A 23,622-nucleotide genomic window follows, 5' to 3' on the forward strand; every position below is an offset into this window, starting at 1 on the left:
GGGATCTACCTTTCCACGTTATTGATATTGATGATAAAATGTTAAGTGAATGCAGCCAGTATCATAGAAACCATCAAATCAAAGTGTACTTTTTAAGGACATCAGTGTCGTTGCGTGTTAAACTGCACAGTAAGTTACCGGTTTTACAAGTGGTGTGTGTGTAAGAATTTGGCGTAGTGGTACTTAACACATGTCTGGTTCTGGTGTGCACCTGTTAGTTACTATCTAGTGTTCAGTGTGTTACTGAAATGTTCTCTTATCGTGTATATGTTTGCTTCGTACTTTGTTACCCGTTCAACATTTACCGTGTAACTCAGATGTCGGATTTCCATGTCGGGATGTCCGTTCAGGAAGGTCGCGGCCGTAGCGACAACTACCCGGGCGGTATTATTTGCATCGTATGCTCAAACCCCGTCTCGACACTATAGTATTCAGGCTATACCGACATGTCCGACACCTAGTAGGCATACTTCACCTGTATGTTCAGTTGGTACAAGGTGGTCTACAGCGACGACTGACTGACTGACTGAATTTAGTTTTACGACGCAGTTTTACAAGCAATATTCCAGCAACATCTGTACGGCTGGGGGACACCAGTTCAGTTGGTACAAGGCTTCACACATTATACTGACCATGACTGACTGGGATTCGAAGCAATATTCCAGGGTCTTCGGCGTGGGGACACCAGAAACGCTTTAACCACTAGGCTACCCCACCGCGACGAAGTACTCTGTGCATAGACATGATACGCTTATCGTGGTAACGATGCCCTGAGTTCATCACTCACTCACTCATGCTGTAATGAGATTTAGACACCCCGTTGTATGAATGTAACGTATGAGACGCGGTAAATATACACCTTTTTTAGGAAGTAGTCAAATGTATTATAAAATTATGTTATATTTAGGATTACACTTTCTCTTTGGTCTCGGAACCCGTTTTCTTGAGCATGAAAGGGAAAGTGTCTCCGATCACCACTATACCCACGGATACGCAAGCTAGGCTATAGCAAGGATACTGTGGTCAAAGCGGCTTTAAAACAAGCTTACCAACTGACCCTAGTGATGCCGAATGGCCACTGATTAACAACAAGGTCAGTGTGTCAACGAGGATATGAATATGTATACAATGTACTGTAACGTTCCCTTGTGCGACGCCAGATCCTAGCTCTCCCATCAGCCACTGAAAAGCAGTACCGACTTTCATCACAGACGGTAACCCCTCTACATTGTCTCCTACGCAAGTTTTGCCGCTGTTGTGCCCACTGGAGACGTTCCGGGCGGTGACGTTAGGTGAATATGGGTCCCCTGGCAGAACGTCGACAAAACAAGTTCCTGGCTTGCAGGACACGTCGCCGAATGGTTCGGTCACTGACTGGTCGCTGGTGGTTTCCTATGGTCACACGAGTTGTTTCTGTGGCCCTTGCAAATCGGCCTTGCAGGTGTTTATGGACGATGTGACGGTTCTGGCGAGGTGTTGTTAGACGTAGTCGACCACTACATGGACGGTCATCAGTGCTGTTGGTGGCGTTGTATCGCCGTCTAAGACGCTCTGTCGTTTGTACGCTGCAAATGAAGTCACTAGCAATGACTCGAGCAAGTTGACCAGCGTGTACACGTCCAAAGGCTTGTTGTCGTTGATCTCTCGTTAACCTGGCCATATAGCTGCTGTGTTCAGAAAACAAGTGAACGATTGCCATTCACGCCGGCAATTTATGCCTGAATGCATGCATGATGCAAATGCATCTCGATTTCAATGTTTTGTTTGTGTGTGTTTGTGGACTCTTCTCTGTCCACAAACAAAAACATTTCTAACCTCAATCACAAACAATACTTTATTGGGCAAAACAGGTTGTACGACCACGATTCATATTTTCCTCAAACTTGACTTCCGGTGTCTATTTTTAAAAAATTCAAATACTCCATTGATGCTTAAATGTCATTTCCAATATTACGACGTTTCTTTTGCCTTCAGTATATAAATGTCAGAGTCCACACATCCCGGGCACTGTCGCATTTAGGGAACAACCATTAACTATTCTGGAGGGAGCATTGTTGGGACAGTCACTTAGATCCTACAAACATGTTTTCTGCTCTGAAAAGAGAAAATAACAAATATTTTGGACCCAAAACACATTATATTCCAGAATATCATGCAGCGATGCTTTTTGTAGATACTATATCACATTTCGCTCACTCTGCAGAGTTACTAGCCTTAGACATTCGAGGATCAGATATTTTAGGGTTTTACAAACAAATAAATAAACTTCTGAGAAATGTGTCCCTTTACAACTTAGATAGGAATGTGTTTTAATGACTCTGTTCCATATTAGACAGCGTGTAAATGTCAAACTAGGTCAGAAGTGTTTTACATGCAACAGGTGCAAGTAGATCACGGCAATTTCTGATTAGGTATTCATTTTTTGTAATATCCATTAACAGTTATGGAGCTACACACTGTCCACTCTACAAACAGCTCGTCTATTTGAATGATATTTTAATGGGTATGAGGTTCGGCATGTGACTACTTCTGGATCGTGTTTGTAAGTTTGACTGATATATTTAAGAAATGATAAATTAATATTCTTCCCGAAATATTGGTTCTTCCTGAAAATTGGGGCGGTGGTGTAGCTTAGAGGTTAAGGCGTTCGCACGTCACTCCGAAGACCCAGGTTCGTTCCTCAATTGGGTACAATGTGTGAAGCCCATTTCGGGTGTCCCCCGCCGTGATATTGCTGGAATATTGCTACTCACTCACTCCTGTAAATAGCATGCTCACGCTATGTACAGTTCTATTCCACTGATTCGCCGCCATATTAAAACTAAACTCACTCACTCACTCCATTGATACGCACGGGTACACCAGGGTATGAACTACTGAAAACAGTGGGCCACATTGTTCACATCCGCGTTAAGTTCAGCAGCAGTCGGCCCAGTGTTAAAACATCTACACAGCGAAATATATCCCATACTTATTATGTCATTCCCCATGTTTTTTATATTGACATGTACACCTACGTCTCTCAGTTCCAGGTGTTTGGAATGTGTGGTCATGACATAAAGTATTTCCATGTTTTCGGTTTGGTTTGGTTTGTAGTTTTACGCCGCACTCCGCAATGTTCCAGCTGCATGGTGGTGGTCTTGAGTCTGGACCAGACAATCCAGTGATCTCGCGTAGTACCGTGACCTACTTACGGGCCCTATTACACCGAAAGTTACCATTTTTTAGAAAATAAGCAACTTCATTCTTTTCTTTTCACCAAAGAACAAAATAATATAAATGATGAAAAATTATTACATTAAGAAGAAAATAGCAGACTGTCCACCACTCGGCCTGAAGTGCCTGAAATCAACAATGATTGTGTGCCGAGAAATACATTTTTCATTTGCGGTCTTTTCATTTTGGGGTACATGAACTACTTTAAGTTCATATATTTATAAAAAGCTGAGCATTCAAGCATTCCATACATAATTCAAATGGCACGTAAATCCTACTTTTTAAATAGTTATTGCAAGTAATATTTGGTTATGTCACTATGCTACTCTCCCGTCGAATGGGTTCGACAGCAGCACTGAAAGGATTAAAGGGTCGCGAGGGAGCAACAAGAGAGATAATGTGATTGTTATAGTTGCGCTCAGTGACCGCTCCCTTTCTTTATGTCAAACATTGTTCCAGTACCCCCAGCCTTCGTGTCTACAGTTCCCAATGGCGAGTGTTCTTTGTTTGATCGCCACACGAGTCTGGTGTAAAGGTTGTGTGATCAGGGATACAATATTCAAAGCATCATGAATGTTTTCAGAATGGATCATGGAGAACTTGTGAAGAACATTTCCAAATTTGACGTAATTAGTAACCTGTCTTGAAAGAGACATTAACTCTACGTCACTGGTGTCTTGTGTGTTTACAGCATAAACAGAGAGGGGGTTTGCTTTATTGCGTGACAAATGATACAAGAGTTGGTCCGAGCCAAGGATCTATTTCAGACATGAGACAAGATAGTCATAACCATACTCAAAATAGTCATAACAATGACGTCGTATATGACGTATACACCGGTATCATTCGTTTATTCGGGCAATTTCACAATCTCTCTTACAAGGCATGTCCCACAGACTTTCCTTCGCACATGCGTGTAATTTGATTGGACGTTTGTTTTAGCGTCGTTTCATTTCAATCAGACACTTGTCATTTAAACTGCTAGTGAACACTTAAGAGGACACTATTATGTATTAAATCATGAGAAGTGTTACCGTATATGAACACACCCAAACATCACCTGAACTATTCACGACTGCTTCTACTGGACGATGTTTACCTCTAACACTGGAAGCAAGCCCCAGTTTGTTTCAACTCTATGTGTTATCTGATAGCGTTTGAGTGGTGCAACCTTCTGTGAGCTTACGTTTGTGTATTCTAGTGTTATAAGATAGTGTTTGCATTCTGCTGTATACGGTTGTCTGTTTCAGGCACATTCTATACATTACAAAGGACCCGCTTCGAAGACAGGTCAGTTTGTTTGCAACAGTGTCACGTGCAGGTTGCGCCTTGTATGTAAGTAACTTACTTATTGTCGTGTGTTTTTGCTTTTATTCAAAACATCATGTCATTAAGGCAGACTTAAATAGTTTTAACATGAAACGTGATTTGACTTGAGTACAATATCAGATTAATAGAGTATTTCACCCAGAACGAGATACTATATATCATTAATAACAGCATCAGAGAGTGTTTCTGGGTACGATATCTGTGGTGTTTTTACGTGTGGTGTGTATACGTGTGTCTGTATATAGATGCGTGTGAGCGTGCATTTATGCATGCACGCATGCACGTACGTACGTTTGTTCCGTACGTATGCCTGTATATATGTCATTCAATCAAGCAAGCAAGCAATGTCCAAACCACTGACCTCATTCAATTACTGAGTCCAAATTTAATCGCTTTAATTCATGATCATAGGGATGGGATTACGCCGTAACCTTTGACAGGTTTGAGTTGAAATTGAAAATCACAGAGAGAGAAAACAAATGAAGAATATAAGCACACTTAACGTATGTTTATCGAATTATTGTATCGTCAATAACAGTATCATCATCTGATCAGCTCAGACATTGCCTCTAATTCGAGTAACGTTTAACCTCGGGATTTAAATAGACCGTTTAATTTGACTTTGACGGAAAATAGAGTTTTAAGAGCTGTAAGGCTTAGTTGACAAACAAACAAAGCGATATTTTGACGTCTTCTATCAAATAGGACAGATTACCAGAACGCAAAACTCGTTTTGATGAATGCTGTTTGGGGTTACACCATTACAACGGCCAGATTGTCTAATCTTAGCAGCACGGGTTCAGTGTTTCGGAGCAAGTTGGAATTCGTCAATTAGGAGATAAACCTGTTTAAGACTGGAGGCAGTCTAATGGTACATTTCAAACCTCTTACTTAAATCTGGAACCCAGCGCTTTAACGTGATGTTTCAAATGGCTCAATAAGGTATCTCCTCTACAGATACAGTTACTCTACTTACAATTTTAAAACTTAGAAGGTTTACCTCTGTTCTACCATGATGACATAGACGCTCACTAGGAAGGCGCACTCACTCAGAGGCAAACTGGTTATCTGTCTCAGAACGAGCGGATAAGTGCAGTTGTTACACACATAATTGTTTTTACTCTACATAAGACAATGTCACATCACTCACATTCTTGACTGGTTCAAACTTCAGATTTCAAATAAAGATTTTCAAAGAGAATCAGAAGCTGTCGCATATTTGCAAGATAGGGCACAGCCGAGTCAATTCGTGGAAATATACGTGACACCTTCCAATTTGAAAAAGTCTTTACGTGCAGACGATTCCATCTGGTCACATACTAGTTATAACTAGCAATACTTCTCTTACCTGAGTGAAAGTTTGAAATCAATTTCTTCATGCCATTGAAAATTACGATACCTGACTTTAGCCTTAGACCATTCTTGTTTCGGCTAGGTACTGGGCCGATAGGGCCTATAAAGGGCGACATAAGCAGCTTCCGACTTTTTATCCCGTATTTACTAAAATCATGGGTAAATTTTATGGAATTGAATTTAGAGTTTGGAATGGAATATAAATGCTTTATATTCCAACTTCAAGCTGTTATTCTGATTTTCTTACATATTAGAGAGAACTGGAAGCATGCCCAAGATGGCGACGAACTTCCTGTCGCGCCTGCGCACATTGCCTGTCCGCGGGGTGCTGACTGTGATTGGCGGATTCCTGATTCATAGCACCATCAGCACCGGATACATCTTTGGTAAGTCGGTCGTGTGGAGGACAAGTATTCCTCTCACCGTTGGTCCAAATATTGAAAAAATAGTTTATAATAATTGAAATGTTATTATACCAAACCCAGTAATGCTGTTCCAGAACAAAACAGTCGTGTATGTTGCACGAGTCAGTGTTCATTGATTCGTATTATCTCGTTGTTCAGTAAACAGTTATGGCGAAACTATAGTTCGACCAATGGCAACAGGAGCAAATGTCGAACACAGAATGATATTAAACACAAACATCGCTACAGCAAGACAGGGACAGGAAACAAAACACACATTCATATGCCAGGGTATATACAATATATTACATATATAGCTATCGCTGATAGAGCAGAACGTATGTAAGAGCAATCACTGATACAACAGAACACATACAGAACCGTCAATGATAGAGCAGAACACATACCAGAACCTTCACTGATAGAGCAGAACACCTACCAGAACCTTCAATGATAGAGCAGAACATCTACCAGAGCATTCACTGACACAACAGAACACATACCAGAACAACACTGATACAGCAGAACACCTACCAGAACCTTCACTGATAGAGCAGAACATCTACCAGAGCATTCACTGATACAACAGAACACATACCAGAACCGTCACTGATAGAGCAGAATATCTACCAGAACCTTCACTGATAGAGCAGAACATATACCAGAACCTTCACTGATAGAGCAGAACATCTACCAGAACATTCACTGATAGAGCAGAACACATTCCAGAACCTTCACTGATAGAGCAGAACACCTACCAGAACCTTCAATGAGAGAGCAGAACATTCACTGATAGAGCAGAATATCTACCAGACCATTCACTGATAGAGCAGAACATCTACCAGAGCATTCACTGATAGAGCAGAACACATACCAGAACATTCACTGATAGAGCAGAACGCCTACCAGAACATTCACTGATAGAGCAGAACACATTCCAGAACCTTCACTGATAGAGCAGAACATCTACCAGAACCTTCACTGATAGAGCAGAACATCTACCAGAACATTCACTGATAGAGCAGAACATCTACCAGAACCTTCACTGATAGAGCAGAACATCTACCAGAACATTCACTGATAGAGCAGAACATCTACCAGAATATTCACTGATAGAGCAGAACATCTACCAGAACATTCACTGATAGAGCAGAACATCTACCAGAACCTTCACTGATAGAGCAGAACATCTACCAGAACATTCACTGATAGAGCAGAACATCTACCAGAACCAGAACATTCACTGATAGAGCAGAACATCTACCAGAACCTTCACTGATAGCAGCAGAACATACTACCAGAACCTTCACTGATAGAGCAGAACATCTACAGAACCTTCCAGCAAACATTCACTGATAGAGCAGAACATCTACCAGAACCTTCACTGATAGAGCAGAACATCTACCAGAACCTTCACTGATAGAGCAGAACATCTACCAGAACCTTCACTGATAGAGCAGAACATCTACCAAAACCTTCACTGATAGAGCAGAACATCTACCAGAACCTTCACTGATAGAGCAGAACATCTACCAGAACCTTCACTGATAGAGCAGAACATATACCAGAACCTTCACTGATAGAGCAGAACATCTACCAGAACCTTCACTGATAGAGCAGAACATCTACCAGAACCTTCACTGATACTGATAGAGCAGAACATCTACCAGAACCTTCACTGATAGAGCAGAACATCTACCAGAACCTTCACTGATAGAGCAGAACATCTACCAGAACTTCACTGATAGAGCAGAACACACTACATTCACCAGCAGAACACCTCACTGATAGAGCAGAACACATACCAGAACCTTCACTGATAGAGCAGAACATATACCAGAACCTTCACTGATACAGCAGAACATATACGAAAACCTTCACCGATAGAGCAGAGCAGGTCCAAGAATCAACACTAATGATACTGCAGAACACCTTCCAGAACTTTCACTGACAGAGCAGAATATATACCAAAACCTTCACTTAAAGAGAAGACCATACACCAGAGCTTTCACCGATATAGCAGAGCACACCGGAATCTACCCCATAATGCAGAAATCTCATCAATGGAGTGGATTTTTTATAATCCTACAGTGATGGAAGGAGTGTTTTATGTCATGTTTTCACATCAACAAGTTAACCATATACATATGAGTAAGATGTTGACATCTTCAGTATAAAATGTCAAATAAATGGGAGAACGTTCTTTTTGTAATGACACGATCACATATTTTCTTTCCGTCAGTACGTACACGATCACTTTCCTTGTTTCCAGGCAACATGACACCCTATCTGACGTCATACCTGCGTGCAAGAAGTGGGTCGACTGACGCTACGTACTCAGAAACCGTTTGGATTTCTACAGCAAACTATTTGACCTTGGCATTTTGTATGCCCATATTAGGCTGGATAGAACAGAAACTGTCTCCAAGGATTTGTACGCTGATTGGTGGACTTATCTTCAGGTATTCTTCCATAACTGTAGTAAATTTTAAACATTCGTAAACACAGTTTCCACTTTGCAGAGGACTAGACTGGCTCAGTCGGTCAAGCGTCTGATTAGGCTGTGCAGAGCTACATTGTTTAGACTACCGGAAATCCATGATTGTGGATTCGAATCCTGTTTGCGCTCTTTCTTATGTTTGTGAGCATACCCATTTGTTTCATTATGGTGACCTTCTGGGGCTTTCCCTCCACTCCGTAACAAACTGTAACACGCCGTAACAAACTGTAACATGCCGTAACAGACCGTAACAAGGTATCTGTGCTACAGCAATACGTTATGTACTTTTCCAGTTCCGGTATGCTCCTCACCTACTTCACCATGCAACATTCCCTCCTCTTGACGGCCTTGACCTATGGCATCATCAATGGCGCTGGGAAGAGTATGGCGTACCCTGGAGCTGTGAAATGTGCCCTCAAGGTCAGTTGCAAACTATTGACGTGGGAGGGACGAAAGAGTAAGGGAGGGAGGGACTCTCTCTTGTCAGCAATGTCGTGGACGTGAAACAACATCGTGTAAGAAAACTTTCAAAAGGGTTATTGGGCTGAGTGAAAGGGAATCTACGTTGGTGGTCAGTTTCAAAGGCATTGTATTGTGAAAGGCTAATGCATGTACGTGCTCCAGGTAATATAAGCTACTGGCATAAAGTAACTGTGCATTATGTGATGTTAGTATATTCTGAAGGATGTACGATGTAACACGAAATGCTATTGATTGTTCTTAGAAGAGGGAAACTTGGATCGTTGATTGTGCCAGATATATCTATGGTGATAATTGTATTTCCTGTTTTCAGTCAAGCTCCTTTGGGACAAACACTTTGAGCATTGCTTGTCAAAGGCAACTGAATGATATATGGATGGTCATGCTTGGTGATTGGGTTGACTGCGTGCCATCATGGTGTCTTGGTTGACTGCGTGCCATCATGGTGTCTTGGTTGATTGCATGCATGCCATCATGGTGTCTTAGTTGATTGTGTGCTTTCAGGGTGAATTGGTCGATTACGTTACCCGTTACCCGATGAGCGAGTGAGTTTAGTTTTACGCCGCACTCAGCAATATTCCAGCTATATGTCGGCGGTCTGTAAATAATCGAGTCTGTACCAGACAATCCAGGGATCAACAGCATGAACATCGATCTACACAACTGGGATACGATGACATGTGTCAACCCAGTCAGCGAGCCTGACCACCCGATCCCGTTAGTCGCCTTTTACGACAAGCATGGGTTGCTGAAGATCAATTCTAACCGAGACCTTCACGGGTACGTTACCCGATGACATGCACGTTGTTCACATCACCACTGGTTTGTCCACAACGGAGTTGACTCTTTTGTACAGACCGCCGTGATAAAGCTGCATTCTGCTGACTGAAATATGGTGGCCAGTTAGTGCGGGATGACTACAAAACCATTCAGCCCGGGATAACCGGAAGTATCCATCCACACTATACAAACATCCTCTGTTTCAGTGGTTTCCCAACAGATCAGGTCTGGTGACAGGCATCATTATCTGTGGAATCGGGTTTGGAACCTTCGTGTTCAACCAGGTCGTCACGGCCTTCATCAACCCTGACAACTTCTCCCCTGATCAAACAATAAAAGATGATTTGTAAGTATTTCTTCAGTTTACCAAACCGCGCCTTGAGACAGCTGGCATTCGCTTGCCAGGAAACAGTATTTTCCCCTGACGGGGATTGATGTTATGTGTGACGTGGAGTTCATGTATGGTTATTTGACCTACTTATAAACCTTCTGATACAGTAGACTGCACAGGTTCATCAGCCATCCTTACTTATACGTCAGGTCGTGGTCTGCCCTTGAGTTGACACTGTGGTAAATCTGTACGGTTATATCAGTTTACACGACTATACGGACGGCTTTGCATTTTCTGTCAACTAATTTCTATGCCATATGTTAATTCACGATGCTACTTAAGTTTCACACATGTATACATACTGCCGACAATACAAATAGGGGATCAGTGATTGTAGATGTGTTCGGTTCTGAACGACCGTGAGTTCTAATCACAATCACATCATGCCTGAATAGCATATGCTGCACACTAAAGACAAAGCATTTGCCTCTGAAAGGGAACTCACAATCACAGACTGAGTTCAGCACGCTCAAAAATGACTCGAGACAGTATTTTAATGAAGATAAAAATGGAGAGTCGTGGGTACCAAGGACGGCGTGGATAGGGCGGACTTCAATACCACAGTTGCCTGAATGTTGGGCAAAAGGAAAAGTGTCATTCTACTACTGTGGGACATGTAATGAGTGAGTGACCAGACAATCCAGTGATCAACAGCATGAGCATCGATCTGCGGAATTGGGAACCGATTACATGTGTCAACCAACTCAGCGAGGCTGACCACCCGATCCCGTTAGTCGCCTCTTACGACAAGCACGGGTTACTGAAGGCTCATTCTAACCCGGACCTTCACGGGTCTGTGGGACATGTAAGATCACTGGGATGAGGCTGCACAATATAACCCGACACACTTTTGAAAAGGTTCACGAGTTTCAGGACAAGAGGTCTGGAACCAGACCGTGATTTGTTTGATCCATTAAAGTTAGAAATCCAGCGAATTTATACCCGTGAAGAATTCACGATGAAGTTGAGATCATGATCGCACCTGTTTAGTATACCGTTTGAGACACTTGACTTCTATAACCTTAACTCACAGACAAACTGACTTTTTCCGTAATTACACACTGATACCGATTGTGTCCTGTCTAGGTACTTCACACAGAGCTCCCTTCTAGACAGGGTACCATACAGCTTCCTGCTGCTGGGCGGGGTCTACACAGCAATACAGATCCTCGCCGTCCTCTTCCTCATAGCCACGCCCACAGACACGCCCACACAGGTTAGTATCTCTTTTTATTCGCGACCAGTCACCTCTTTCCGCTTCTTACAAGAAGACTCGCATCTGCCGATCAATTTTAAAATAAGAATCTAAGTATTCGTCTATATGTATTCAACAGAATACATCCATAAGCGTTTTCAATAGTTTGTATGTAAAACATCTGAATGATAGGTCAGAACTTTCTCAATACTCTGAAAAATAGGTCTTTGTAAATGGGAACTATGTCCTATTAAGAAAGCAGAGACCGATGTCTTAGGCCTATATTTTTAACTTTACCAGTAAGCGCGAACACGGAGCCAAAGCGCGAGATATTGTCGTGATGGGTTGGTTTTGTCCCGGACTGATCCGAGTGGTCGCGAAAACTGACCTTGGATTTTGATGTTCGTCAATCATCAGGGTGGAGTACTGTCACATACCATGTTAGATGTCGTTTGATTTTTCTGTAATTGAATTTGAATGGATCTTAAATATGTAACTGTTAAAGAGGGAGAAAACTCTGGTTAGACTTAGTTCCGTAGTATCAAGTGCTCTGTCCAACATCGGTATTTATTCCACAATCATGCACGTGCATTTGGACCAGATGTGTTGTTGTCGGGATCATGGTGCGTTTTGGGGAATGTTTTCTGTTTGGGTTCAAACCTGTACCAAACTTTTTGCTTTTTATACAATAACTTTAAAAGTAATACCTTTCTTTTGTCCGGTAGTTTATAATAAGGAAATTTACGACTTTCATATAAAACATAAGTGATTTGCTGTGGTTACTGCTGATTAAGTTTCCATGAACCAAACAAAAAATATATTACGCAATGCCTAGTGGCGGACTACTTCGCTTGTGTTGTATTATTGCGCTAACTTTCCTATCGTTGGCTGCATTGTTGGTACAGTTAGTAGTCCGTAAAAATATTCTTGTTAATTTATCAGAAGTTGTTGTTCATAAGAAATGGCTTCCCTCTGTACAGTACTGGAGTCAGTTCTTGTTATAACGAAAATAACATGTTTGGTTATTTTTTAACATTTTTGAACATTAGTGTTCAACAGTTGTTTTGTGACGATATGACCATACATGTACAGGAAGTCAACGTGGAGAAGAGCCCTGACCAAGAGAAGATGCCGGATGAAAAGATGAAAGAAGATCTCGACACCGTATCCAGCACAGACAGGTGACTTTGTTATCATGGACGATGGGCAGTCAAGTGTTGAATCAAGATGTAAATGTATTATTGTTTGAAATTAATGGAAAATTCCGCAAGGCCTGCTGCCGGAGACGGCACTGGTCGAGGCAATCGACATAGCTGCGAGGTGAGTGAGTGAGTGAGTTTAGTGTTACACCTCACTCAGCAATATTCCAGCTATATGGCGGCGGTCTGTAAATAACCGAGTCTGGACCAGACAATCCAGTGATCAACAGTATGAGCATCGATACGTGGACATGTGTCAACCAAGTCGGCGAGCCTGACCACCTGATCCCGTTAGTCGCCTCTTACGACAAGGATAGTCGCCTTTTGTGGCAAGCATGGGTTGCTGAAGACCTATTCTACCCCGGATCTTCACGGCGAGGTTCTTCTGTGAGCACACTGTATTATAGAATATCAAAAACAATTTGCTTTAGAGTTACTTTAAAATATTAAGAGATGTGTCTTCATTAATTACACCCTACGTAAACATCTTGAGAACACATTGTACAAGACAAAACAGGGACCCGCACCGACTATCATTTTAATCACGGAACTCAACACCGCATATGTTATAGTATTCACAGATGTTATTGAGAAATTGGCAAATATCTAATACATGTATGTATACTATAGAAGTTCTACTTAAACGAATATGCTGAGATATGATTCTCTTACAGTCTAAGTGTCTTTTCAGTACTTTGTGAGACCTCCTTGCCCTGCAATACACGACTAAATGCGCCTAGGTACATTGCCGATCAAAGTTTGTAGGCAATCTTGTGACAGCGTATCCCAATATTCTTTCTTCATATCCTCTATATTTCTAAGCCCTTTATGGTTTATTCTGTCCTTCATTAGTCCCCACACATTCTCAAGAGGGTTAAGATTTGGGCTGTAACTGGGCCAGTCTTAAACTTGAACATTTTCGTCCGACAACCACTGTTTTGTGTAGCCCGCAGTGTGTTTTGGGTCGTTATCATGCTAGAAAATCCCATTATCTTCATACAGTGTTCGGGCCGTTGGAAGGCGGCAATCATTTAAGATGTGAACATATCGTTCCTTCATCACATTTACAGTGAAGATGTACAGCGTCACTCCACGTGATGATATCCCACCCCACATGTGAATTTTCGGGCTATTTTTTGGCGTTGGTAGATAGGTTTCACGGTATCCTATCGGATAGTTCGGAAAAAGCCAGACAGAACTTTCATCAGAAAAGAAAACATTATCTCAATCTTGATTTTCGTGAGTCCTACACCAGTTTTAAACGTCTTTCTTTTTGTACATTTTTCATCAATGGTGAGGGAATTCCGCGCCTTTTCACCCAGATAAGTCTTCGTAATTCTTGTCTAAGGTTTCATGACATACCTGAGGACTTCATCTATTAATCATCACATTTCTGGTATTCTCATAGCTTTTTAATTATCCCCTATTCACAATCTGACCAAATCGCCGGCGATCCGTAGTACTGAACTTCCTTGGCCTCCCTGCCCCTGTTTTGTGCTCAATACCAGCTCCTGACTGAATATTCTTCAACGTTCTGTATACTGTAGACAGAGGAATGTCATGTCTACCAGCTAAGTCTTTTGTATCAGTCACACCCCTTTCAAACTCATCTAGAACCAGCTTTCTTTTCTCTTCTATTGTCAAATCTGCCATGTAAACACAGGAAGCCGTCTGCTACACCAGGGGAGATAACTCTTGATGACGTAAGGTTCATGCTTAAGCCCACAAGAGTTGCCTCCCATATTAAGTACCTTACTACACCTACACCTATTTTAAAATTCTACTATCAGTATTAGGAAACAAAGATTTTCTCAAGATTTTCTGGGAAAACTGTAATAGTTGTATTATGTACCTGCCAATAGAAATATTGACGTAATCCTGACTAACCAACCTTTGCATGGCCTTCCCCAGCGGTGACACTGATGACAACGATGGCAACTACACTCCACGCCAGGTTCTTCGGTCGAAGCTGTTCTACTTGCTGTGGGTCATCTACGGTTGTGTGGTCCTTGGCATTTTCTTTGTGATGAACTTCTACAAGGTAAGAGAGAGTTAGTGAGTGGATTTTTTCGCCGATTGGTACAGCATTGCAGCCAACAGGGCTTCGTAATCACAGGGATTGGTGATTAATCCGTTCACGCTGAACACACGGGTTTGGTTCCCCACTATAGTATAGTATAATTTGTGAAGCCCATTTCTGGTGTGCAACCTCATCGATAATGCTGGAATGTTGGTGAAAGCGTAAAACTAAACTTCACTCACTCATAATCCCAAGAACCTGAATATAGTGTTGACAATACCAGCGTCGTAATTAAGGCGAATTTTTAATTCCACCTCACGATCATCGGATCCTGATACGCCTAAAGACCACAGGTTCGTACACCGACTAGCGGTTCCTTTGATTAAATGGCCATTGTGGAAACTGAATATAATTATTAAACACAATTCAGGTACATAAAAAACAAAAGCACATTAGGTATTTTGTTTTTCAAACTATTTATTCTGGTGGCACTTTGGACAGCCATGCTACTTCTATTCCTTGGTAGGGTGGGATTCTCGGGGAAATACGTCACTATCCTTGCCCAGTAGCCAGTTATGGATTTGAACGCTGTATTGTCCACAGCTAATGTCTAAACACTTATCTGTTTGAAGGCGAATATTCGTGTGTGTGTGTGTGTGTGTGTGTGTGTGTGTGTGTGTGTGTGCGCGCGTGTGTGTGTGTGCGTGCGTGCGTGTGTGTGTGTGCGTGCACGTGGGTGTTTATGATTAGTAGATTCTTTTCAGAAAAAATAGGGAATAAAATAACTTACAGCAAACAACAATATCAATTTCTAGGGAATATGCTTTACCTTACTGCAGGCATGTTTCTTTTCAGACATTTTCCCAGACTTTCATCAAAGATGACCATTTTATAACTCTGGCTGGCTCTGTCGGATCGGCCTTTAATGCTCTGGGACGACCGTTTTGGGGAGCCGTGGGGGACAAGATAGGCTACAGGGTAGGTCCAGGGGTGGTTAGCGAGGGGGGTCAACGTTAAAATAGTTTACTTTTAGTTCGTAGGTGTGTGCATATCCTGAAATGTGAACCGCCTAGTTTCTTTTTTTTATTGAAAAATGAATAATACAATTTGAGGTGGATAGCAACGAACACGATCATGTTTGTATTTTATGTAGAACGAAAATCGTCATTTCCTAATGATGTGTACTTAAATTTTTACAAGATCTTATGTTGAAGTATTCTTGATTCCCAATAAGTTCACATGCAATATATCTTTTATCGGAAATGCCTCTTTGTACCCACTTAGTTTCAACGTTCAGAGATGCAAACCTCCCTTCAGTTTTTCATTTGGTACAAGCTTGTAAATGCCATTCTACCTTTCTATGTCAAACATTGTTGTGTCAAAGTTTTGTATCGAAGTAAAAGCTTGGCCCCAGCGTATTGCCTTATTTCGTCATCAAAATGTCGAGCGTCGCATAACTCGAAGTATTAACGTGGGTCCCTACAGCTTCGACACAGCGCTGTTTGACCGCAAGGCCTTTTACCAGACGCCACAGATTTATGACTACACTGCATGAAGTCATTCTATCCGTTTATTTGTATGTAATGTAACGCACAGGCAAAGTGCAGCGCAAATAGGGTTGCACAACAGAGAGAATAGTGACCAGTCTTACCATATGAGAGCGAAGCGAGAGAAGGTTGGCAACGTGCTTCCCTCGCTTCGGTTCGATAATTCGGTTCACTCAACGGAGTGAAGGAACAAGAACAAGCAGAACTGAAAAAGAAATTATCATATTGCCTAATTTTACCATTAAATTGTTGGAGATTTTACTTATCTGCGGTCATTATTGTTAGACATTTCGTACCATTATTTTTACAAAAAACACTTCTGGCGAAGAATTTGAATGAAAGCTTGTAGGATTGAGAACTATTCGTGCTAAAACAAAACACTCTATGGTCTAGTATCAGCATATCAGTAGAAGGTTTGGTTCATATCCATATATCTTTAACAGAGACGTCTCTCTCATCAATTAGTTTAAGATTAAGAGACAACGAAGGTCCATCAGTAGCACATAAAATCCTCACACCACAAAGCATACCTGGCCAAAGTCTCACGGTGAACGATCTCTTTCACACGTTCCTTTACACACAGGCAAACTGTAGCGCAAATAGGATTGCGCAACAAAGAGAAAATGACAAGTCTTCCTATATGCGCGCGAAGCGAGCAAAGGTTGGCAACGTACCCCTCTCTTCGGTTCAGAAAATATGTTTAATATCAAAATAAGATATCGCCACCGTGAAAGGTAGACACCCATTTCCTCACAGGGTTGTGATTCAGATTTCCAACCTCATATCTACTAATAACTCAAGTAAAATATATTTTATTCTACAGTTTAAGCGCCACTCCTGGCATGTCAAATCGTTCTTCGCCTCCATTACCCCTGCCGGCTTCCGGTTCAACGTAGTGAAGGAACGGGGGAGTTAAATCTAAATATACTTGTTGAATCACATATCCGCCATTTAGAATACTTGCGGAGTTACCTCCCTTGCGTTCATTCACCCGCTTCGCCAGAAGTGTTTTTTGTAGATTAATGTTACGAATTTCTAACAATAATGACCGCAGATAAGTAAAATCTCCAACAATTTAATGGTAAAATTAGGCAATATGAAAATTTCTTTTTCATTTCTGCTTATACTTGTTCCTTCACTTAGTTGAGTGAACCGAATTATCGAACCGAAGCGAGGGAAGCACGTTGCCAACCTTCTCTCGCTTCCCTCTCATATGGTAAGACTGGTCACTATTCTCTCTGTTGTGCAACCCTATTTGCGCTGCACTTTGCCTGTGCGTTACATTATATACAGTTATAGCTGAAATACATGGAATTATCATGAAACGGCCCTCCCATTATCAGAAATTTGCGGTCCGCTGCAAATGATATTGGACCGCTCAACCTTAACGACGGGCCACTATCAGTTCTGTTGTCAAGTGACGTCATAGTGGGTGCGTGGGCAGACAATGCCGAACGCTGACAATACAAGATGGCGTCTGATTGTGTTGGTACGGCAGCGTCGGCTCGGGAGATTGAACGAGCGCTTCGTGAACCAACCGATTCTCTTTGGGTCGAAAAATCGGATATCAATGAAACTGACAGCGATTTAGATGAAGACGAACTTGATAAACTCCAAATGGAAGGAAAATCAGCAAATACTCAAAAACAAACTTGCTGGGGAACCAAGGCATTCACTGGTGAGCTTTGACGCTAGGCCTAATTATGTAGCAATTTTGATATATTAAATAATGAGCCAGAAACTAAAACCGTCACGATTTTGTCTCACCAATTTTATTTTTTGTTGGTTTTTAGACTGGGCATCTCGACGTAATATCAACATTGATCTAAAATCAGTCGAAACGGAAGACCTGGCCAAAATATTAAGAAAATTCTATGCTGAGTACCGCACTAAGAAAGCTGAGCTTCCCATCCCTAGCACTTTGAGATCACTGAGAGCTGCAGTTCATCGTACTCTAAAAGATCCACCTTTCTCGCGCAACATAAACATAATGGCTGATAAAGAGTTTACAAATGCAAACAGCATGTTCGAATCTCGTTGTAAAGCCTACTTTGTAGAGGGAGGAAGATCCCTACAATACAAACCTTGCATTGAGCGAGGAGATATGGACAAACTGTCAGGATATTTTGGGGATTTAGAGAGTACTGACCCAACCAGGCTTCAAGAAATGGATTGGTTCAATCTGTGTTTCTTTCTGGGAAGACGGGGGCGTGAAGGTTGGAGAAGTTTCACCAAATCGACACTTCAACTGAAGCGTGACGATAATGACAAACACTTTCTTACCTTCACTTCGGCTGAGCAAACAAAGAACTTGGCAAGGCAGTAATCCCTCTAATCAGGACTGTTCAGATGTCAGAATATACGAGAATGAGTCATCCAAGGATCCAGTCAGTATTTATCTCTTTTATCTGTCAAAACTCCACCCCGACTGCGATGCTCTTTTCCAGGCTCCTCGGAAGGATTTCGAGAAATCAGGAGTTTGGTACAATAATGCTCCTTTGGGAAAGAACATATTGGGCACCATTATGCAGAAGATTTCCCAAAAGGCTGGTTTATCACAGGTATACACTTGTCATTCAGTCAGAGCTTCCACCATCACATACCTGTTTCAGGCAGGTGTAGACGTAAAACAAATCTGCAACATCACGAAGCACAAGTCCGAGGAATCACTCAAGCATTACATTTCAGGGTCCAGTAGCGCGCAAAAGAGAGCATCCAGTGAAATCCTCCAGCATGTGTTGTCACCCAAGATGCCAGCAAACGCTTTAGAATATCCGAATAGGCCAACCTGCTCACGTGAACGCCGATTTTCTGTTCAAGAAAATGTTGAAATGACTTACGGTTCATTCGACATTGGCTTTGGACTGGCAGATGTTCTGGGGCAAACAAGTCAAAGCAACCCGAATTCCCGCTTCAGCGGTAATATTGGCCTTCTTGCTGGTGCTAACCTTAACAATTGCACTATTAACGTTGTTGTTGCACCAAAACCGTACACTGAAAACTGACGTTGTTGCTGACATAATGGCGGCCATAGTTTGACATGCTGCAGGCCAAGGTCTTGGCAGAGGCCAAGGTCGAATATCGTCACGTTCTGTTGTGACGTCACTTGAATTGTTCGATGACGTAATTGCATTGCGGGGTCAGTCAACCCACTTAGAAGTTGGTTTTGAGTAAACTTACAGTCAAATTCCTTCATTGTTTGCTTTTTCTTTTCAACACAAATTCCATGTATTTTAGCAATAATAAGGGTAATGCTATTTTTGAGGGCATTATCATTTGCAGAAGCCCTCGGTCTTTATCAACTGCCCTCCTTCGTCGGGCAGTTAATAGAAGACCTCGGGCTTCTGCAAATGATAATGCCCTCAAAAATAGCATTACCCTTATAATTTACGGATAGAATGACTTCATGCAGTGTAGTCATAAATCTTTGGCGTCTGGTAAAAGGCCTTGCGGTCAAAGAGCGCTGTAGGGACCCACGTTAATACTTCGAGTTATGCGACGCTCGACATTTTGATGTCGAAATAAGGAATACGCTGGGGCCAAGCTTTTACTTCGATACAAAACTTGGACACAACAATGTTTGACATAGAAACGTAGAATGGCATTTGCACCCATGAAATATTTTGCAATTACTATCACTAACCAACTTCGAAAAATGTCAAAAACTCAACACTGTTTTGTAACTGATCAGAATAAGAACGAATAACTTATTTCATCAGGGAATGACCTAATTCGTGTGTTCTTTCGCATTCCTACAAATCTGCTAATTATTGATGAATGATTTATGTTAATCACCCAAATAACTCTCACACAGGAAACACTCACCATTGTCATCGGGGTGTTTGGAACAGCAGGAGCGACCTTCACCTTGTGTGAATATGGCGGGAAAGTGATGCTGATGATCTGGCTGTGCCTGATCTACGGGACATTCTCAGGATTCTACGCCCTGATGCCTTCTCTGACCGTCTCGCTGTATGGTCAGAAGTACTACAGCGTCAACTACGGCCTGCTCTTCACCAGCATGGTGAGTCTACGACATCAACTGCCTATTCTTCCTTGTCATTTATAGGGAGACTATCAGTCACACACTGGCGCATCCAAATCCAAACTGCGTTTAGACGTTGTCAAACTGTCTGCCTAACAAACTGTGATAGATAAACAAACATGTTTTTGCTCAAAGTTTCAGTTTAGAATATTCAGTTTTGTGCAAGCAGCTCAAACGGTATTCAATCTCCAAACAGAGACATAGACCATAACTTATAATTTTCTTATAACTTATAATTTTCGTAAATAAAACAGTGACCACTCACATCGACTATTTCTTCAATAACATGCAAATAAGAACAACCGGAACCTGTACAGAGAATTGTTTTGACTGAACAAAAGGGATACTAGAACAATCTTTGTTTCGTTAAATGAATATGCACTACAGATTTATGTGACTTTTCAGTAGTGACCGTGAATGTTCAATATAATATACACCGCGAGCACCACAAGTACATACAATATAATATACACTGCGAGCACCACAAGTACATATGCAATATGAAGAGACATGAATCTACTGTTGTAATGTTCAACAGTGTCAACCTATGCGTGTACAATCGAATTTCGGACCTCTCTGTCTGAGAAAAATCAGAAAAGTCGACATTTGGCCACAAAATATACATTATACCTCTCTGTTTCCAGATTGTAGTTCAGCTGGCAGGTGCGCTCCTGACGTCACAGCTGAAATCCGCTATTGGATGGCAAGGGATACTGTACATAGGAGCCGGAGGGATCATGTTCAGTACGTACATAAATATACTTACAGTGGATTTAGGGATTAAGGGGATATGTTTTGTTTTTGTTTTTGTAACGTCGCATTCAGCAACATCCCAGCTATATGACCGCGGTCTGTAAATAATCGAGTCGAGATCAGATAATCCTGTGACTACGATTGACATCGATCTACGCAATTGGGATACGAGGACATGTGTCAACCAAGTCAGCGAGCCTGACCACCCGATCCCGTTAGTCGCCTCTTACGACACATGGGTCGCTAAAGACCAGTTCTGATCCTGATATTCACGGGTGGGGGATTTTGGTGGGAGGGCTGCCGCAATGTTCCGTGGTCACGTGCTGGAATCCAATGTCCTTCACCCAATCCTTCGTCCGAATACAAGATACACAGTGATTATTGTTCCAACTTGGTGAGCAAACATTTCCGAGCTCATGGATTTCGCCGAAGAGGTAAATACCTAAGACATGGGTCACTACTCTGCTCCCACATGAGGGCGGTGGGCTAGCCTAATGGTTAAGCTTGTCACTCTAAAGACCTGGGTTCGATTCCCCCCATGGGAACAATATGCGAAGCTCATTTCTGGTGTCCCACGCCGTAAAACTATCAAGGGCACTCTACATTAAACGGCCACGAAAGTGTAAACCAGTGTATCCTTACACTGAAACTAACTGTCATGATGATGAATCGGAGAATATTTATATACTTGAACTTTAATTCCACTCCCGACGTCTTGCTATCCAACTTTTGTATTTTGTGATACTTTAGAGACACTAAAATATGCAAATAAATTACAAAAAAAAGGATTGATGAAAACTGACAGAACCGCTACGTTTCGACAAAAGGACGACACGTCATCAAAACTTTAACACTACTGACGTTACGTCCACTACGGAAATGACTTGGCTTCCTGAAATCTGGAAACCATCCGTATACACCAGGTTGAAACCTACAATAAACGAAAACACGGAAACCAGCTGGATCCTGCTTGGAGTAGTGGGTAATTAATCTCACTGGAAACCAGCCGGAAATGGTGCAAAATTCAGTTTCCGTTTTCATGGAAACCACAATGAAACTATAGGCAACTACCTGGAAACCAACTGGAAATGGTGGTTTCCATGGCGTTTCTTCTCAGTTTCAGTGTTCCGGAAACCAACTTATTTTTGTAGTGGTCTGTTCAATTTACCTCAGGGCCGAAGACCCGGGTTCGATTCCCCACATGGGTACAATGTGTGAAAACCCTTTCTGTTGTCCCCCGCCGTGATATTGCTGGAATATTGTTAAAAGCGGCGTAAAACTATACTCACTCACTCACTCACTCACTCACTCACTCACTCACTCCTCCCACATGAAGCTGACACCCCGTGACTTTGTACTCCTAACACATACTATTTAGCATAAACAAGTCACTTAATCGTAGGAATAGGAAACAATAAATTGCAGAAATAATTGCCCATTATTTCATAATGGTATAAATTGATTTCTCGCAACCATTTCAGCATTTAGATCCATTGAAATCCAATCCTATTTCATTGTTGCAATCATACGGCGTTGTACTTTACAAATAATATTTTAATTTGGTATTGTTCTTGTTCGTTTCTGCAGGTTTCTGTTTGTGTTGTGGAATGCTTGTACAGTACCGACTGGCCAAGAGGAAGGAGAAAAAGTTCGGAAACAAACACGTGGAGAACTCGGTTGATACCCGTCTGTAAACTGTGAAACGTAACAACAGTCGGAAAGAAATATAACGACCCGAGAATAGCGGTTTATCACAACACATGCAGTGCCAGAACAGTCATGTCATACATTGACTCAGTATCCCATTTGACTGGATATTAAGTGTTCTGCGAAATACTGATGTTGTATAAATTAATATAAATGAATACTGCTGTGATATATATGTATAGGATGATTATAAGTATATTATATAAGTAATAAATATAGAAAAAACATTGAGTCAACAGTAGTAGTATTTTATCCCATTTGGTCCCGGTTACTATTTCACAGGGAACAAAATAAGGGATTAATGGGGATTATCACACCCCAGTGATTTCTTCTTCTGAAACAATAGGAGTTGGGTAAGTGGGAAGACCCCCTCCTGACTGTTCAAAGTTCGATGGATTAGGTGAGTGAGTTTAGTTTTACACCACTTTTAAGCAATATTCCAGCTATATCACGGCGGGGGACACCAGAAATGGGCTTTACATATTGTGCCCATGTGGGGAATCGAACCCGGGTCTTCGGCGTGACGAGCCAACGCTTTAACCACTACGCTACCCCACCGCCCCTCGACGGATTAGGCCGTAATCATACAGATATAGGGAGGCTATTGTGGGGTAGCCAAGTGGTTAAAGCGTCCGCTCGTCACGATGGTCCCATATAACGTATATACCGGTCTCATTCTGTTTTTTGGGCAATTTGACAATCT

At 41.8% G+C, this 23,622-nt stretch overlaps 1 protein-coding gene across 1 annotated transcript; it reads left to right on the top strand.

The window, feature by feature from the left end:
• The first annotated feature begins 4,490 nt into the window (after positions 1-4,490).
• LOC124262211 (oxalate:formate antiporter-like) lies at positions 4,491-22,932 on the top strand. Its single transcript, XM_046696679.1, has 12 exons — positions 4,491-4,551; positions 6,153-6,284; positions 8,575-8,764; positions 9,096-9,222; positions 10,269-10,408; positions 11,540-11,669; positions 12,741-12,829; positions 14,759-14,888; positions 15,723-15,845; positions 20,229-20,438; positions 21,104-21,203; positions 22,800-22,932. The coding sequence occupies exons 2-12, from the start codon at positions 6,167-6,169 to the stop codon at positions 22,904-22,906; spliced, it is 1,464 nt and encodes a 487-aa protein (XP_046552635.1). The 5' UTR covers positions 4,491-4,551; positions 6,153-6,166; the 3' UTR covers positions 22,907-22,932.
• Positions 22,933-23,622: the final 690 nt, after the last annotated feature.

Source organism: Haliotis rubra, unplaced genomic scaffold (assembly GCF_003918875.1).
Source record: "Haliotis rubra isolate DU_JTF1 unplaced genomic scaffold, ASM391887v1 Scf827, whole genome shotgun sequence".
Taxonomy (NCBI): Eukaryota; Metazoa; Mollusca; class Gastropoda; order Lepetellida; family Haliotidae; genus Haliotis; species Haliotis rubra.